Source organism: Psammomys obesus, unplaced genomic scaffold, assembly GCF_907164565.1.
Source record: "Psammomys obesus unplaced genomic scaffold, mPsaObe1.curated_primary_1811, whole genome shotgun sequence".
NCBI classification, from domain to species: domain Eukaryota; kingdom Metazoa; phylum Chordata; class Mammalia; order Rodentia; family Muridae; genus Psammomys; species Psammomys obesus.
The window spans coordinates 10,056,020-10,071,440 of record NW_026586550.1 but is presented as its reverse complement, the minus strand read 5'-3'; the positions used below and the strand labels follow the sequence as shown (position 1 = coordinate 10,071,440).

At 48.2% G+C, this 15,421-nt stretch overlaps 1 protein-coding gene across 1 annotated transcript in view; it reads right to left on the bottom strand.

Moving 5' to 3' along the window:
• LOC129672612 (solute carrier family 23 member 1-like) overlaps window positions 1-14,894 on the bottom strand; it is a 46,255-nt gene extending 31,361 nt beyond the window's left edge. The window contains exons 1-3 of the mRNA XM_055602139.1: window positions 14,777-14,894; window positions 7,177-7,317; window positions 5,099-5,256 (exon numbers count right to left, since the gene is read on the bottom strand). Of these exons, the coding sequence (XP_055458114.1) occupies window positions 5,099-5,256; window positions 7,177-7,317; window positions 14,777-14,818 (341 nt within the window). The 5' untranslated portion in view covers window positions 14,819-14,894. The remainder of the gene's footprint in view (window positions 1-5,098; window positions 5,257-7,176; window positions 7,318-14,776) is intronic.
• Between the last annotated feature and the right edge of the window lie 527 nt (window positions 14,895-15,421).

Here is a 15,421-nt window from a genome sequence, read left to right as displayed (position 1 = left end):
TGCTAAATAACCTCACTTGACCTTCTGGAAGCAACACTAGGCACTCACTGGGGTCACCAAAAAAGGAGGAGAAGAAGGACGAAGGGGATGGGGGAGGGGGAGAAAAGGAAAGGAATAAGAAAACAGAGGGAGACTGGCTGGAAATAGTAACTGAATCAGAAGAGTGGGTGAAAGACAAGAGAAGGCAGTGGGGTAAAAACTATTGAAATACATTACATGCATATATGAAATTGACAAAAAATAAATTTTAAAAGAAGGCACAATTATGAAGTATCCTTAAAAACTTAATAGCATCAGATGTTTGTGGAGTGGGCTGCTCCAATCACAAAGGCCTTGTGTTTGTAACTCTTCTTGGGGCAGGGTGAGAGGGGACTCCTATCCGGGCAGGGGACATCAGGTGTCTGGTATGTGGCTGCTGTGACTTCTTAGTTCCAGGGTCCCTGGAAGGGGGAGGAGTGTGGATTCCAGGGCCTGAAATGTAGACTACAGAAAACTTTGAATATTTTTTGATTCTTCATTGTGCCTGTGGGAGAAATCTTAAATCACAGAGGTGACAGAAGAGGGAACAGAGAAAAGGAAAACCTGCCCCAAACCTGAAATGCTGTTCATTTTCATTATGGAAGTGCCTCAAGCATGGACACCCACAGCCTGAGTTCTAATCTGGACTTTGTGTCGGGGGCAGGGGTTGGGGAACTTGGAAGCCCCACTAACCTTCACTACATCGTGAAGATGTAGGCAGGAGCTCCCTCACCCTCGAAGAGAAAGCGGGTACTTGGGGTAGCTCTATCGGATGGAAGTGATTTGGCAAGGAAGCAGGTAGGACGGGAGAAGGACTGTGAGATGTTGACTCATAGGCACGACATGGCCGTGGCATCATGAATTCATGACCGCAGTTGCCGGTGTAGGGTCTGCCCAAAAGCATCCAGTCATAGAAGAAGGAGGTGCTTCGGGAGCCCCACCCTGTGCAGGGAAGCTCAGAGAAGAAGCAGGCTGCTGGAAGGGGAGACGCTTTGGTGTAGCCTCAACGTCAGCGGTGGAGCCACTGGTGAGTTATACATGCCCCAGTGGACAGCTCCAGTAGGCAGTTCTGCTTAAACCCAGTGGGTCAGATGCAAGAACAAAACAAAACAAGAAGACATAAAAATTGGATGGGGACTTGGTAAGAGGAGAGGGCTGGTGGGATGGTGTGGGGGAGAGAAGGTGGGAGGATGAGGGACCAGAATCCACTCTGTATACATGTACGAGATTGTCAAAAGACAAATTAAGTTTTTAAAGCCCCAATGACATGTTCAGTAATGATCTGCCTGTGCCACTATAAAATGTGAAAAGCAACAGGTGTCAGCCAGTAGCTCTTCACTGTCACCTCTACTCCCTACACACCACATCAGCATTCTAAGGCAATGAAGACTCATAGGTTTTTGACAAGGGGAAGCTGAGTCAAGATAAATTTTGTTAGAAGGGACTGAGATATCTTTATACAGTTTGAGATCAGTAAAATACCTGTGTGTAGTGAATCCATTGCTTAATCTTAGTGTCATCATGCCTTCTAGGAATATTCCCACTGTCACAATGCCAACTCACTCAGCGTCAAGACACAAGGGTCTATCTAGGACCACAGGTGGCATTGGAATGTCAAGGAAGCCTCTAGACGATGGCCCTGACGTGTGGGTGAAGAAAGGGGTGGCTGGGACACAAGGCTGGAGCTAAAGCTATCTTTGTAAAAGTTGATAATCATCAAATATGCAAAATCATCAGAGAAAACATGGTTGTCATTGATGTCGATACAATGGAATCTTTCTATGCCCAGAAGCAGGGGCAACTGTAAACCAGGCAAACTGTCTTTGTTTGCTTGTTTGCTTTTGTTTGTCAATTTTGAGCCAGGGTCTTCCTGTGTAACTCTGGCTAGCCTGGAACTCGCTATCCAGCCCAGGCTGCCCTGGAGCTTGCTGCAATCTTCCTGTCTCTGCATCCTGAATGCTGGATTTACAGGTGTGGGCCACCACACCCAGCTTGCACCAGGCACCTCCAAGTTTTGTTTTCTTGCAGGTGCAGGTAAACAGTAAGCACTTTGAGCTATAATCTCATCACTGGATTTTTAAAATTTCCATCAGGTCTACGTACAGTAGAGTTCATTGGAATTCTGTTTGTAGGGGCCAAATTTGTGAGTGAAGTCCAACTAGCAGTGAACAGCAAATAAATCTGTACTAGTGTCTCCTAGAGGGCCACTGATTTCTTTCCTTCTTGCTGCAAAATGAAGAGCTGGCTGGAATATAAAACCATAAAACACATAGGGGACTGTCAGTTAGATAATAATAATTTTTAAAGCAATACTACATCTGGGGATATTTGTTATTTGTGATCTTTATCTGCTTTTTTTAAAATTGTAGTTTGGGGCTGGGAAGATTGCTAAGCGGGTAGGAGAGACTACTGTGAAAGCAAGAGGCTGAGCTCCAATCCCCAGCGCACTTGTGCATGCACACGCACACGCACGCACACGCACACGCACACGCACACGCACGCACACACACACACACACACACACACACACACACACACGGGGGGGGGTGTGTCATATGTGTCTACAAGGTAACCCCAGCAATGAGGGGATGAAAATAGACAGATCCTGACAACCTTTTCATCAGTCAGTGATCAGTCAGTGAGCCAATATGGTGAGCTTCAGATTCAGAAAGAGATCCTGTCTCAAAAGATAAGGTGGACCAAAGAAGACGCCCAGCACCTGATTCTAACGTGTACATGTGTGCTCAAGAGCACACACACCTGCATGTACACACACACACACACACACACACACACGAACAAACAAATAAAATAGAGCCGGGTGGCGACACACACCTTTAATCTCAGCACTCGGGAGGCAGAGGTAGGCACAGAACTCTCTGTGAGTCCAAGGCCAGTCTGGTCTACAAAACAAGTTCCAGGACAGCCAGGGCTGTAATGTGTAATGCAGGAAAACTCTGTATATGTGTGATGTATATAATATGTAAATGTAATTTGTGATTTGTTGCTATTGATTACTTTTTTCTCTATAAATATTCTTATTTTTACATGATTTTGCATTCATAATTTTCAGTGTTTTCACCAAAATCTACAGCAGCTCAGCTAGACAAAACTGGCTCTGTTCTTGGGGCTAGGTGATAAGGAAATTCCACAGGCAGGAAGCACTAGGCACAAATGGGTTTGGCCAAAGGAGGTAAACAGAAAGGTCAAAAGGTTCCTGAGAGAGAAATTCTCAGACAGTGACCTGCAGCCCCTGCCATCTACGCTGTGAGATTCCAGACCGACGTATGCTTTCCTACAAATACTTTTCACGTTCATGTCCGTTTGTTTTGGGTTGTGAGCCACAGACTTTAACCAGGCTCGTTTCTGTTTGGAGCTATCCGTTGGAACCCGGTGGACTCCTCAGCAGACACACAAATGAAGACAGTGACTACTCCCCTCCCAGCAGCTGACAATAGTCAATAGTTCATCAGTAAAAGGTAAGGCCCTGCGAGCCTTCCACCATCCATGACCTACTGTTGATAGAGCCAGTCTTGTGTGAATGGTTCAGAAAACAAGAGTTATTATAAGTTCATGATCCTAACGGTTGTGTTCAGTCTAGAGAATGTCATTTCAAAGCCCTTTATACTAGCTCCCACATATTTCCAACCTCCTCTTTCATAAAGTTTCCCCAGCCTTAAAGACTTCTATTAACTTAATTTAGCGTATCAGTTTGACTGGGTTAATGGATGTTCAGATAGTTAGTCAGCCAGAGTGTATCTGTGAGGGTTTTTCCAGGAAAAACTTGGCAGTAGATCAGTAGCTGGAGCAAAGACTGCCTCTCCCCAGTATGGGAAGGTGTCAACCCATCAAAACAAAACAAAAAGACATTGGGAGGGTAACACCCTTTGGCTGGGTTGTCCATCTTCTTATGCCTCCAGCATCTCTGTGTCTTTGGTCTCCAGATTTCAGACTTGCATGGTACTTAGGCCACAGGCTCCCACCCACCACGCATAGCCCCCAAGCTCTGCGACCGGACTCACCCCAGTCACATCACATCTTCCCAAGTCTCCCCAGACCCTCTGCTCAAACAGCCCCATGCCTCTTTCTGAGCCTGCTCGCCTCCCTTTCCCAGGCCTGCCTGTTGGAAGCTGACAGTGAGAGCTGCTATGGCCAGGGCCCTCTGTTGGGGGCTCTGTTCTTGCCAGGTGGAACCCAAATGTACAGGCTGGAGTAACCATGTTCATGCATGGGAAACTATTTGTGATTTGGACCAAAGCCTGAGGTAGAAAGAGAGGGAGGAAGGCCACGGGCTGAAGGCTGGCCTCCCTGCACTACTGTGTTCCACACTGAGCTGCAAAGAGTCAGAGAAATCTCAGCTCAACTCTGGAGATGGGTTCAGCCTGAGTTATATAACTTTCTATCATCGGCCACGGAGTGTCTAAATCTTCACTGGTTTAGTCTTATCAAGGGTCTTACAAATATTAAGGGCAGGCCTGAGCAAAAAGAGAGAGATGGAGGCCAAGGAGATGGCTCAATCCACAGTGTGCTTCTTCTACAAGCATAAAAACATGAATTCGCCCCCTACCTCCCCCCCACTCCCATAAGTAGTCTAGATGCAGCGGGGCACACTTATAAACCCAGCACGGGAAAGTAGAGACAGGTAGACCCCTGGTCTTGATGGCCAGCCAGCCTAGCCTGCTTGGAGGGATCCAGGCCACTGAGACCCTGTGTCAACACATAAAATAAATGGTGATTGAGAAACAACACCTGAAGTTGTGCTTGGGCCTCCACACACTCATACATGTAGATTCCAATGAACATACATACATACATACATGCACACATGTGAGAGACAGAGAGAAAGAGAAAGACAGAGAGAGCCTTGTAGCATTTGAGCCCCTGGTTCATCATGTCCCTGTCTTTCTCTGAGCTTAATTTTATTACCTAGTAAAGAACACATTTCCCCTAAGCTAATATGGAATTCTGTTAACATTCAACCAAGCATCCTGGTCCATCACTTCCTCAACCCCACAACCAGCTACATGTCACCCCAGCAGTGTCCAAGTAGACCTCATGATACCATAGCAATTTTACCTACCTGACCCCTAAAAACACTTGCAAGAGGGTGCAGACTCCAGAAACAAAGAAAATGGTGCTGATGAGGTAGCTTTGGGTCAGGGGGTCATGCTGCAGGCACAGGTCCTTGGCCAGGATGAGCGGCACAGCCACGAGGCCCCCCAGGGCTGTGAGGAAATGCTGTGAACAGAGCAGAAGGAGGTGGGCGTGGGGATGCTGTTGACTGCATCTTCATCCCCAAAGCCGAAGTGCATCCTCCCCAGGAACGCCCTCCCACAGCCAGAAGTGAAAACCCTGAGGCTGGTCCCTGAGGGGCTGACAGCGAGGGGCAGGCAAAGGTGCAGGCAAGCAACAAGTACTCCCCTAAGAAGCTGAGACCCAGCCAGAGGGACTAGGCTGTGAACGCAGGTCACTCACTGCATTGAGCACTGAGGCTCCTGAGAAAGAAACTAAGTCAGGGCCACAGACCAAGCAGGTTAAAACAGGACCAAGGTGGGGCCTTAAGAACAAGAACACAAAGGGTGTGGTGCTGTGTGTCTTTAATCCCAGTACTTGGGAGGCAGAGGCAAGCAGATCTCTGTGAGTTCAAGGCTAGCCTGGTCTACAAAGTGAGTCCAGGACACCCAGGGCTACACAGAGAAACCCTGTCTCTGAAAAACAAAACCAACCAACCAAACAAACAAAAAAGAATAAGATCACAGCAAGGCTGAGTGCGCAAGGAAGACCCCATGGTGAACTTGGAGCAATTGGCAAAAGGTTCATTGAGTCCCAACTGACAGGGCAGAACAGACCCAAAGTCCAGAGCAGGCTAGAAGTTAGCCAGCAGCCTCAGCTACCACAGGAATACATCACATGGATGTAGGTTATAGACAGGCAAACAGGAGATAGATAGCAATCGATATGGCACAGGAATGAGCCACTATTTCACATACACTGGCCTCAGAACAGTCAGTCTGATTAAGTCTAGGGAATTTCTCTCATGGGCTGCAGCTAGATCTGTTTGGAGTTCTACTAAGTGTCTTGGCTGTTGGTCCAGTCCCACAGAAGTTTGACTTTTGTGTGTACCTATCTCTTGTACCCCTCTTCCTCCTTCTCCTCCTACTAGGAATAAAGAGCTCCATATCTTCTATCCATACAGGTGGGGGTAGCAGGAGGGTAGACGGGCAAGAAATAAATCACCAGGTTTCTTAAGGGGCAGCTCCACCTCCTGTGGCCTCATTGAGCCATGGTCAAAGGGACCAGTCAACAAATGGATTACCCACATGATTAATCCTCCCAATTAAAGTTCTAGAGCAATCCAAACAATATGACCAGCACTGCTCTTTGATGGATTGGTGTGTGTGTGTGTGGGGGGGAGCTTACTGGAAGCAGGGAAGGCTTTAACCTTCTGACAGCTTGCACAAACCAACAAAGTCAGTTTGGCTGCTCCCAAAAGAGGCCATAAGTTTTCAGAAAAAGAAGGCATGAGTATTTCAAGGGATATTCTGATGATCTCTCGTTTCTCCCATGAGCTCCTAAACAATGACATGAGTTTAATCTTTTACAGCCCTTTTTTGGGGGGAGGGAGTAAGACTGAACACAGGGCCTCACACACCAGGCAAACAGAACTTCTAAGCTACCTTCCACGCCCACCCAGTCCTTGAAAGCCTCATAGAGACACTTCTTTGGCCTGTCAGCAACTAGGCCAGCAGAAGACAGAGCACTCTCCAGGCCTAGAATTCACCCATGTTTCCTTTCTCATCTTACATCCTGTCCAGACACAGTGGCAAACCCCAACTACAGGGTTAACTCCCTCCTTTTATCAAATAAGCCTCTTGAAAGCAAAAACAGAGACTGCTGACAGAGCCACCTCTGTGGAAGGTGCTTTGCTGGTACCTCTGCCTTCTTGTGGCCTCACCTAAGTGAAGTGACCTTTGACCAAGACAGTCAGCCCCATCCAAGTGAGTCACCTCACAATGGCTGAGCATCTATTTCTAATAGTCAACACCCATTCTCTCAGGCTGAGGGAGAGATCTGGGATTGATGTTGAAGCTCTGGCAGCAGCGGAGGTTGGACCTGACTAATTTGCTCTTGAACCCAGTGCTGGCTAGGTAGTCTTACCTGGATCCCCATGAAGATGCAGAGATACCATGGCGGGATATCCAGGATGCCATAGGCCAGGTGACTACTGCTTGGACCCTTCCGATGGCCATCCTGCTTCTTGTCTTCAGTGGGGGGGCTGAGCACACCATCACCCCTTTGCTGAGATCAGAAAAGAATATGTGTAAACGCTCCAGGAGAAAACAACTACACTTCCTGACCCCAGCTGCATGGCGGGACATCTTTCCAGACACAAGAGGCCCAGGACAGGGCTCAGCAGTGTCAGCCAGCTGAGGAATATAGAGGCAGAGAAAGAAGACCAGTGGCTCCCTGTCCCCTACCTCAGGCATCTGTGTTAAAGAATCTAAGTCTTGGGCCAGAGAGACAGCTTTGCCAGGGAGGAGATGGAAGCCCACCTCAAGGTCAAAAAGTAGGTAGATTTACTCTGAGGAATGGAGGGCAGGCCCCTGTGGTTGAAGACACCACATGCTTAGAACACGAGACTTAGATGGACCAAGCTGGATTTGACCTGAGATCCTCCTTCCTACAATCTGGCCTCCACTGCTCCAGAAAATACATGCAAGATGTGAAGGGAGGGAAACGATGACAGAGCACCCAGCTGCAACATCTACGAACCATGAAAGTGACCGCATGGCAAGATAACCGTAAAGGTGCCATAAGCGGCGTACACGTGTCCATGGCCAGCAACCACTGTCTAACTGGACGTAAGACCATTCAACAGGATGGGAATCAGGCCTGCTGCTAAACGCTGAGCCCACTGACTTCCCAGGGCTAACGGGATCATGGACATTAGCTAAAGACCTATGGCCATCCTTTCACTAGACCAGCGGACTTCCTTACTGCAGTCTAAATCTCCTAACACCCGGAGCTAAGTGTGACTACCTCCTTTTTCAAAGGAGCCTCTCCTTACAGCGAATAGAGGCTATCACAGAAGATCATAACTGGAGCAGCGCAGAGACCAACACACGATAGCGAGCCCAGCCCCAGTGGATACATCTGTCCCACAGATCCTCATCTATGTCTCAGGGAGCACTGAGGAAGAGGGCAGGAGACTGTAAGAAGGTTGTCTCTCTTTGTCATGCCAGCTTCTTCTGCAGTCCCTGTCGTCAATGCAAATTGACGGAGCATGACACACTAATGCAGATGGTGTAGCACACACAGAATGGCCCATAGCCGACGGCCAATTTGCCTTCCTACAGCTTAACCAAAAGTTAACTTGGAATTACAGGTTTGTAATCCAACTCACTAACTGTATTGCTTATTCACTTTGGGCAAATTAGTTCTATTTTTGTCTCAATGTTCTTACCTACATAAATGTAGGTGGTCGAGAAAACGACTTTGCAGTATAAAGCACACAGTCCGGGGCTTGATGCAGCACAAGTGCACGCTAACTATTAGCTGCTGTGTGCATTGTGGCTTTCCACAGTGGCAGGGCGGACGTGTGCTGCCCTGAGGCGACTGGTGGGTAGGGGACCACCGTCTCTGCTGTGGCCAGAGGTACCAAGGCCACTGGCGTGGGGCGCAGCTGAAGTGCCCCAGGGGAGTCCCTGGCCGCGGTCAGACCGCAGAGTGCAGGGTCTATGCAATGGGCACAGCCAGGCTGCCCCAAGTAGTGTCGACGCAGGAGACAGTCCTGGAAAGGCTATGGAAGTCACGTCTGCCAGACCCTCCTCCACAGTTAAGAGTCCTACACCGCAACCCACCACAGGCACAGCTCAGGCGGTGTCAGCATGAAGCATGTTGACTCCGTGTGCTCCTTTTTTCACAGGAAACATATTTAAAATATTCGTGGACTACCTTAGTAGGAAAAGTGGGTCACGTTTTAATGCAGTTTTCGTCAGAGTATTTATTTGGCAATACTGGAGATTAAACCCAGAGCCGACGGGTCAAACATAGACCTCCCTTATGCTAGGTGTGCTCTCAACTACAGCCCCAGCCTTTTCCATCTTATTTTAAAACCAATGAAGACATCCTCATGAGCTTCTAAAATACCAAGGACTGGGGCCGTGTGTGTGCGCTAACTAACGGATCAGCAGCTCCACTCCAGAGGAGCATGGGACTGGGACTGTGGTCACAACCTGATTAGATGAGGAGGGGTAAGAAGAGACGCAGACCAAGAACTGGGTTGTCATTCTCGTCACCTCTAGAAAGTGCCCCTAGGGATGGGGGTCCAATATGCCCGGCCCCCATTACCGGAAGCCTCTCTTTCCAAGGTTTCAGCTATGCAAGGCCACCCATAGCCTGAAAATATTAAATGGAAAATTCCAGAAAGAAACATATTCATGAGCTTTCTATTTTAAATGTTTCTTTTTATTATTTTTAAGTTGTGTATGTGTGCATATGCGTGTGCACACACATATCACATATATAAATATACACATAAATGTATGTATCACAATATATTGCAATACATATATACATAACATGTGTATGCATACACACATATGTGCATATACATATGTACATGACAAATAGCATGCATATACACAAGTATGTGTATGTATCACAGACAGCACAAATACATAAGCATATCTATGAATGCATACATTTATAAGCATATATATGAGAAACGATGTGGTTCAGCACTACGTGAAATTTCAGGAAGGAATCTACTGGGAGTCTTAGAAACCATTCCACAAATAATGGCAACTGCTGTTTTCTAAGTGAGGTCTCTCAACCTCTGCACTACTGCTACGTGGACTGGATAATTCTTTGCTGTGCTCTGTGGGAAGGTAGCTGTGTTTGGCTCAGCACCATTCCTGGCCTCCCTCTCTCCTAGCTGTGATAACCCAGCCTATCTCTGGATAATGCCGATGACTCGTAAGAGCCATTGCTGTAGGAGCAGTAACCACTTTCCCCAAGAAAGCGCCAATTTAGGGGAAGTGCCGGCTGGAGAGGAGGCAGATGTAGAGGGACAAGCCACACTGTGTACTATTGAAGGTGCTGAAAGCCAGACCCTCAATTGGGGCAAAACGCAAATACTGAAGCCAGTTCCTTTCTGACACATGAGCTCCTCACCACTGGAACTGAAGAAAGCCCAGTTTGGCACACTGAGGGAGCCATGAATCAGCTTCATACTTCCTGATATTGGGGTCTACTGAGCTAGTCTCAGCCTTGTTCTGCGGAACTATTTTGTTCCCAGATAAAACATTTGTTCATAGATTTTCCTCTTTATGCCAGATCTCCCTGGCATAAATGCAGTCCAAGAGAATACAAGGACATCCCAAAGACGGCTGACAGACCAAAGGATATAATGCAGTTTCTGAAGCAGTACATATGGACCGAGACTCTCAGAGAGCTGCAGAAGTTTTACTGCCCCTGCTGTAGGTGACAGGTCTTGCAAGTGAGCTGTGCTATCTGACTAGAAAAACACATAAGGAAGAATTACAAAAGAAAAAAAATCAACAAAAATCACCCACACTATTGTCCTTGCTATCTTCTAAATTTGTGGGAAAAGTTGAAAAGTGAAGGATAAGATGAAGATATTGTCTGGCTGGAGAGTCACGAGAAAACAGAATACAAATTAGATCAGTGTTAAACAGCCCTTCCTTCCTGAGATCCAAAAACTTTAAGCTTGTGGGACAAATCTAACAATGAAGGAGAAGAGCAAGGAAGAATGACAGTGAACAACCTGAGCAGAAGAGAGGTGGTGAGTGGCGGCCAGTTTACCAGGGTTCACAGGACTGTGCTTGCTGGGGACTGAGAAGAAAAGAATTCAGCCAGGACCTGGGCCTGGTACTAGGCTTTTGGGCATTCACAAAGCTTCATGGTGGAACTTGATTTCTCAACAGGTGGATGGGGCTCTGGGGGAGCTAGGTGACCTAGGCTAGGATGCAAATTGGGCTTGTGAAACACTAAAGCAACCAAGAGGGGATGAGAAAAAGAAGAGGCAAGAGAAAGGGGAATATCCAGTTTTCTCAAGAAGCTTATGGAGTAGCATGTCTCCGGAGCTGGGGTTGCTGGCCTTTGAAAAGTTCAAGGCCCAGTACAGGTTACCAAAGGTAGATGGGCCATTCTGGTGAGCCCCAGGGTGTCAGCTGTTGTGGAGGAAGGAGCTCCGTGGGGTGGAAGCCACAACAGCCTTCTCCTTAAAGGAATGGCCAGTGTGGCCTGAGGACCTTGCAGCATGACAGAAGGTGGCATTTAGAGTTGCAGATATATTGGTCTCCTACTAATGTGCCAGAATAGTAGGGAAGAGGTGGATGCTGGAGCCTCATCATCACTGGGAACATCAAGGGTGGTGGACACTAGCTAATGGATGCAGAGGTAGAATGGAGCACATAGATAGATAGATAGATAGATAGATAGATAGATAGATAGATAGATGATGGGTAGATGAATGGATAGATGGATGGATGGATAATAGATAGACAGATAGATAGATAGATAGATAGATAGATAGACAGATAGATAGATGATTGATAGATGAATGGATAGATGAATAAACAAACAAACAAATGAATTGAACTTTACCTAGGAGTGGGTAAATTTCTTCCCAGAGCATTCTGTGAGCATTTCTCCCCTGGGAGTGGTAACTGCACGCTCAGCTCTGAGATGATGGAACCAGAGATGATCAATTAAGAGATGGCAGCAGGGAACTCCTGAGGGCCACAACAGGTGCAAGCCTGACCTCACTTCCTCTTGACCCTGACTAGGTGAGAAAAGCAGGAGCTAGCCTTGCTTAGTCCCTTGTGGAGGGGGAGATGCTCACAAACCCCTCAATATCACCCTGGGATGAGAAAGCCAACCATCTCATGGAGATTTTGGAGGGCTGACTGAGGCAGTGCCTCCCAGAGGCGCCCCGCAGCCACACCTGAGGACTGTCCGGACACACTGTTTGTGTGCTGGGCTGGGCCTAGCTAAGTCTTTCTTTTCTTTAGTATCCCATCAGTTGCTGGCTCCTGAGACCCAGTGGCACTTGGATCAGATGGTGGTGGAACTGCAGAGCTGTTCACCACTCCAGAAAGCTTCGCTACATAGGTGCACCATGCTAACCTCTGTGTCTTTGCAGAACATGCCCAAAAGAGCAAGGGTAGGAAATCAGCTCACACAAAGCCTAAGGACAGGCACAGCTGTGAAATTCTTAGGAGCCTTTTGGTTTGGTGACACCCAATGAGCTGAGTCGGAAAACCCCACAGCAGCTATGCCAATAGATGTTCAAACAACACTGGGGGAGCCCAAGTGAAGGGATCATGTGTGGGTGGAAAGAGATGTCTCCAAAAGCCGCAAAGTCCCAGTACGGGGCTACGCAGGAAGGCACTCTAACCAGCCTGAGCATGCCAACCCTGGCTCTGGCAGGCCTTGCCCTTCTCCTCTATTCCCTCTGCCTTGCTAAAAAAAAAAAAAAAAAGCATTAGGTCACATTCCTAAAGCTAGCCACCAAGGCCTAGTCCCTTATTTGACTACTTCATCCTCCTGAGGCTGACTATCAAAGTCTAGCTATCAAAGTATTGAAGTCCAGCAATCAAAATCCCGCTCTGGTGGCCCTAATTAACATTAGAATCAAAATTAAACATCTCATCATAACACAGGGTTTCCCCTTTTACCTGTATAAACTGCCATTTGCCTATGGGCCAGGTCTGTCTCCTTTCTACCCAGACAGTCCTTTGTGGCTGCCTTCCCCATTCCCCTTCCTCATCTTCCTTGTTCCCTTCCCCCTCTCTCTCTCTATCTCCTATCTTATTCTCTTATCCCTGCCCTCTGTCCCTCTGGGGCAAGAACATCTCCTTTGTGCTGAGAACCTGGTCTTGGGGTGTTTGGAGCTGACTCTTAGGTCCTCACTCCCCCCATGAGTTGTTGGCCAGGGATGACCCCAAGGCCCTGTAAGCCATGAAGGCTGGTATGCCACTGCTGTTTGCATGCTACAGCCAGAGGGTGAACCTCTCCTGCTCAAGACGCATGTGTATTTTAGCTACACAGGAAGTAGACTGGGACTACCATGGACAAGCCCTGCCTACTGACTGGCCTTCATAATACCAGAAGGCATTGCGCAGACTACTCGAGGGAGAAGATGTCACCAACTGTCTTGCTGGGTTATAGGCTGTTCACTATGGTATCAAAGTGACAGGCAAGATGTACTTGCTGGGCCAATAGTGGCACAATTGTTGTGAACACAATATAAAACTCCCCCCTTCCCTGTGGACTTTAGGCCTCAGGGGGAAAATCCCACATGATGTTAAAATCTAGGGCAGAATCCTGGAGCTGAGAAGGTCACAGACCCCAGTGGGGAAGTGGCAAATACTATTGTTTTACTGAAAGGTGTGATGCCCCCTGTGAATTGGTCTCTACACATTTGTGTGCATGCCCACCACATGGCTGCCACTGTGAACCTTGGTTGCCCACAGAAGGAAGTGCCCTGCTGACACTCAGTCACGTCCCTGAGGCTAAGAGGTCTTGCGGTGGCACAGTAGCCTAATCCTCAGCCATCGATGGAGGAAAATGATCAAATATCTATATCACCCTGTGAGGCTTGGGGACATTGCTGAAGGGGTGGGCGGAGGGATGCGAAAGCTGAAGGACAAGGTGAGCTGTAACGGACCCTTCCTCTGCACATAGCCACCATCCCGTCTTCATTAGGGTGGTTGCGACTGCTCAAATAGATGCGCAAGAACGGGCCTTGTGATGTTCCTCCTGGAGGAATGAGGTGGACAGGCCACTAGATCCTCCCCCCGAGGTTTCAGACGCTCCCTGTTGCTCCTCCCTGCTAGCTGGAATCCCGCCTCCACTTCACTGGGCTAGAATAGATGGAGTGCGGGACGTCGTCGATTGAGATGGGAGCCCAGAAATTCACCATCCATGCTAGGGTGAGGCCCCTCAACACTGCGGCTACTTTGGGTCGCCCATGCTCATTTAAGAAGGCCAAATAAACTTGTGTCCTCCATGCTAGACTAGGATGGGACTGTTACTCTGGTCTGTCGTTGGTGCCTTTTCTGGGGTGAGCAGACATTCGTTTCCAACACCCCAGGAAATGCTCAGGCAGACCTTCTGCTCTCCATGAAAAATGTACCTCACAGAAGCTCAAATTCTGGGCAGCGTCAACATTCCTGAGGAGGAAATGGAATCTTTAGCATATTTCCTTAACTTTTTTAATCTCCAAAAAGTGTAACAGAAATAATTCTGAGGTGAGACCAAGTTTACTCTCACCAGAATTATCCAGGTTTTGGGTTTTTTGAGTTTCGTCTTGTTTTACATAAAACAAGAAGAGAAGCACCTATTACACTGGGTTGTAAGGAAGAAAACCTGGCTGTCTCTGCTTCCTCTGCTTGAAAAAAAAGCCCAATGGGAGAGGCAGGGGAAGTGGGTTCCTCTCCTGAGACCACCAAGTAAGCAGAGCTGAAGGAACAGAGAGGCATTGTCAGGAGCCCCGCCCACCTCCCACCTCCTCCTCATTCCTCCTTTTATTCACAGTTCAAGGCTCAGAGAAAGTCTTGTGTCTACTGTGAGGGTGACTGTTGGTAACAGGCCTGGAGGGAGCCAAGAAAGAAGCCACTGCAGCCTGATGCTGTGAACCTGAGGGAAAGGAATCAGGAGGCAGAGCTCCTGACTGAGGCTGCCTTCTCACTCCTCTCCTTGTTTCCCTCCATCCCCTACCAGCACTCACCGGGCAGTGGGGGGACTCACAGCTGCCGATGGCAGAGTTCATGGTAACCAGAGGGAGTTCTCCTTCTGTCTTCCCTCCAAGAAAGAAGGCAGAGTAGCAAGAATGGAGACCTGTGCTCCAGGAGAGGATTAATGAAGGGCCTGACTCAGAGGGCGGGCCAAGGGAGGCGCCTGCAAGATCTGCCTTCCTTCTGACCTGAGGCTGGCGCCCTCCAGCCTCCTGCCGTAGAGACCAAGGTGCATCCAGCTTTGGAAAGTGCTTCCTGGTTTGATAAGTTTTGTGGGCACCAGGAAACACGTTGTGACTTAAGAACGCTTTCAGAAGGCCCAGTTCCCAGGGAAGGAGGGCGTGAAGAGGGTTACTGCTAAGCTTCTGGCTTTCCAACCTGAAAACTGGTGGAGACAGCATAGAACTCACTAAAAAGGTTGCGCGCCCAGCAGAGTTGATGCATGAATGAAATGATTAATGAGGGGAAGAGTATTATTCATTCTGGGCACTCTGCCTTCCAGGCTCATGCATGGAGACAGAGGCCCATGAATGGCTTAGAGCAGCCGTTCTCACCTTGGGGGTCATGACCCCTTTGGGGGGGGGGTCCAACAACCCTTTTACAGCCTGAGACCATGGGAAAACACCAGATTCACAATA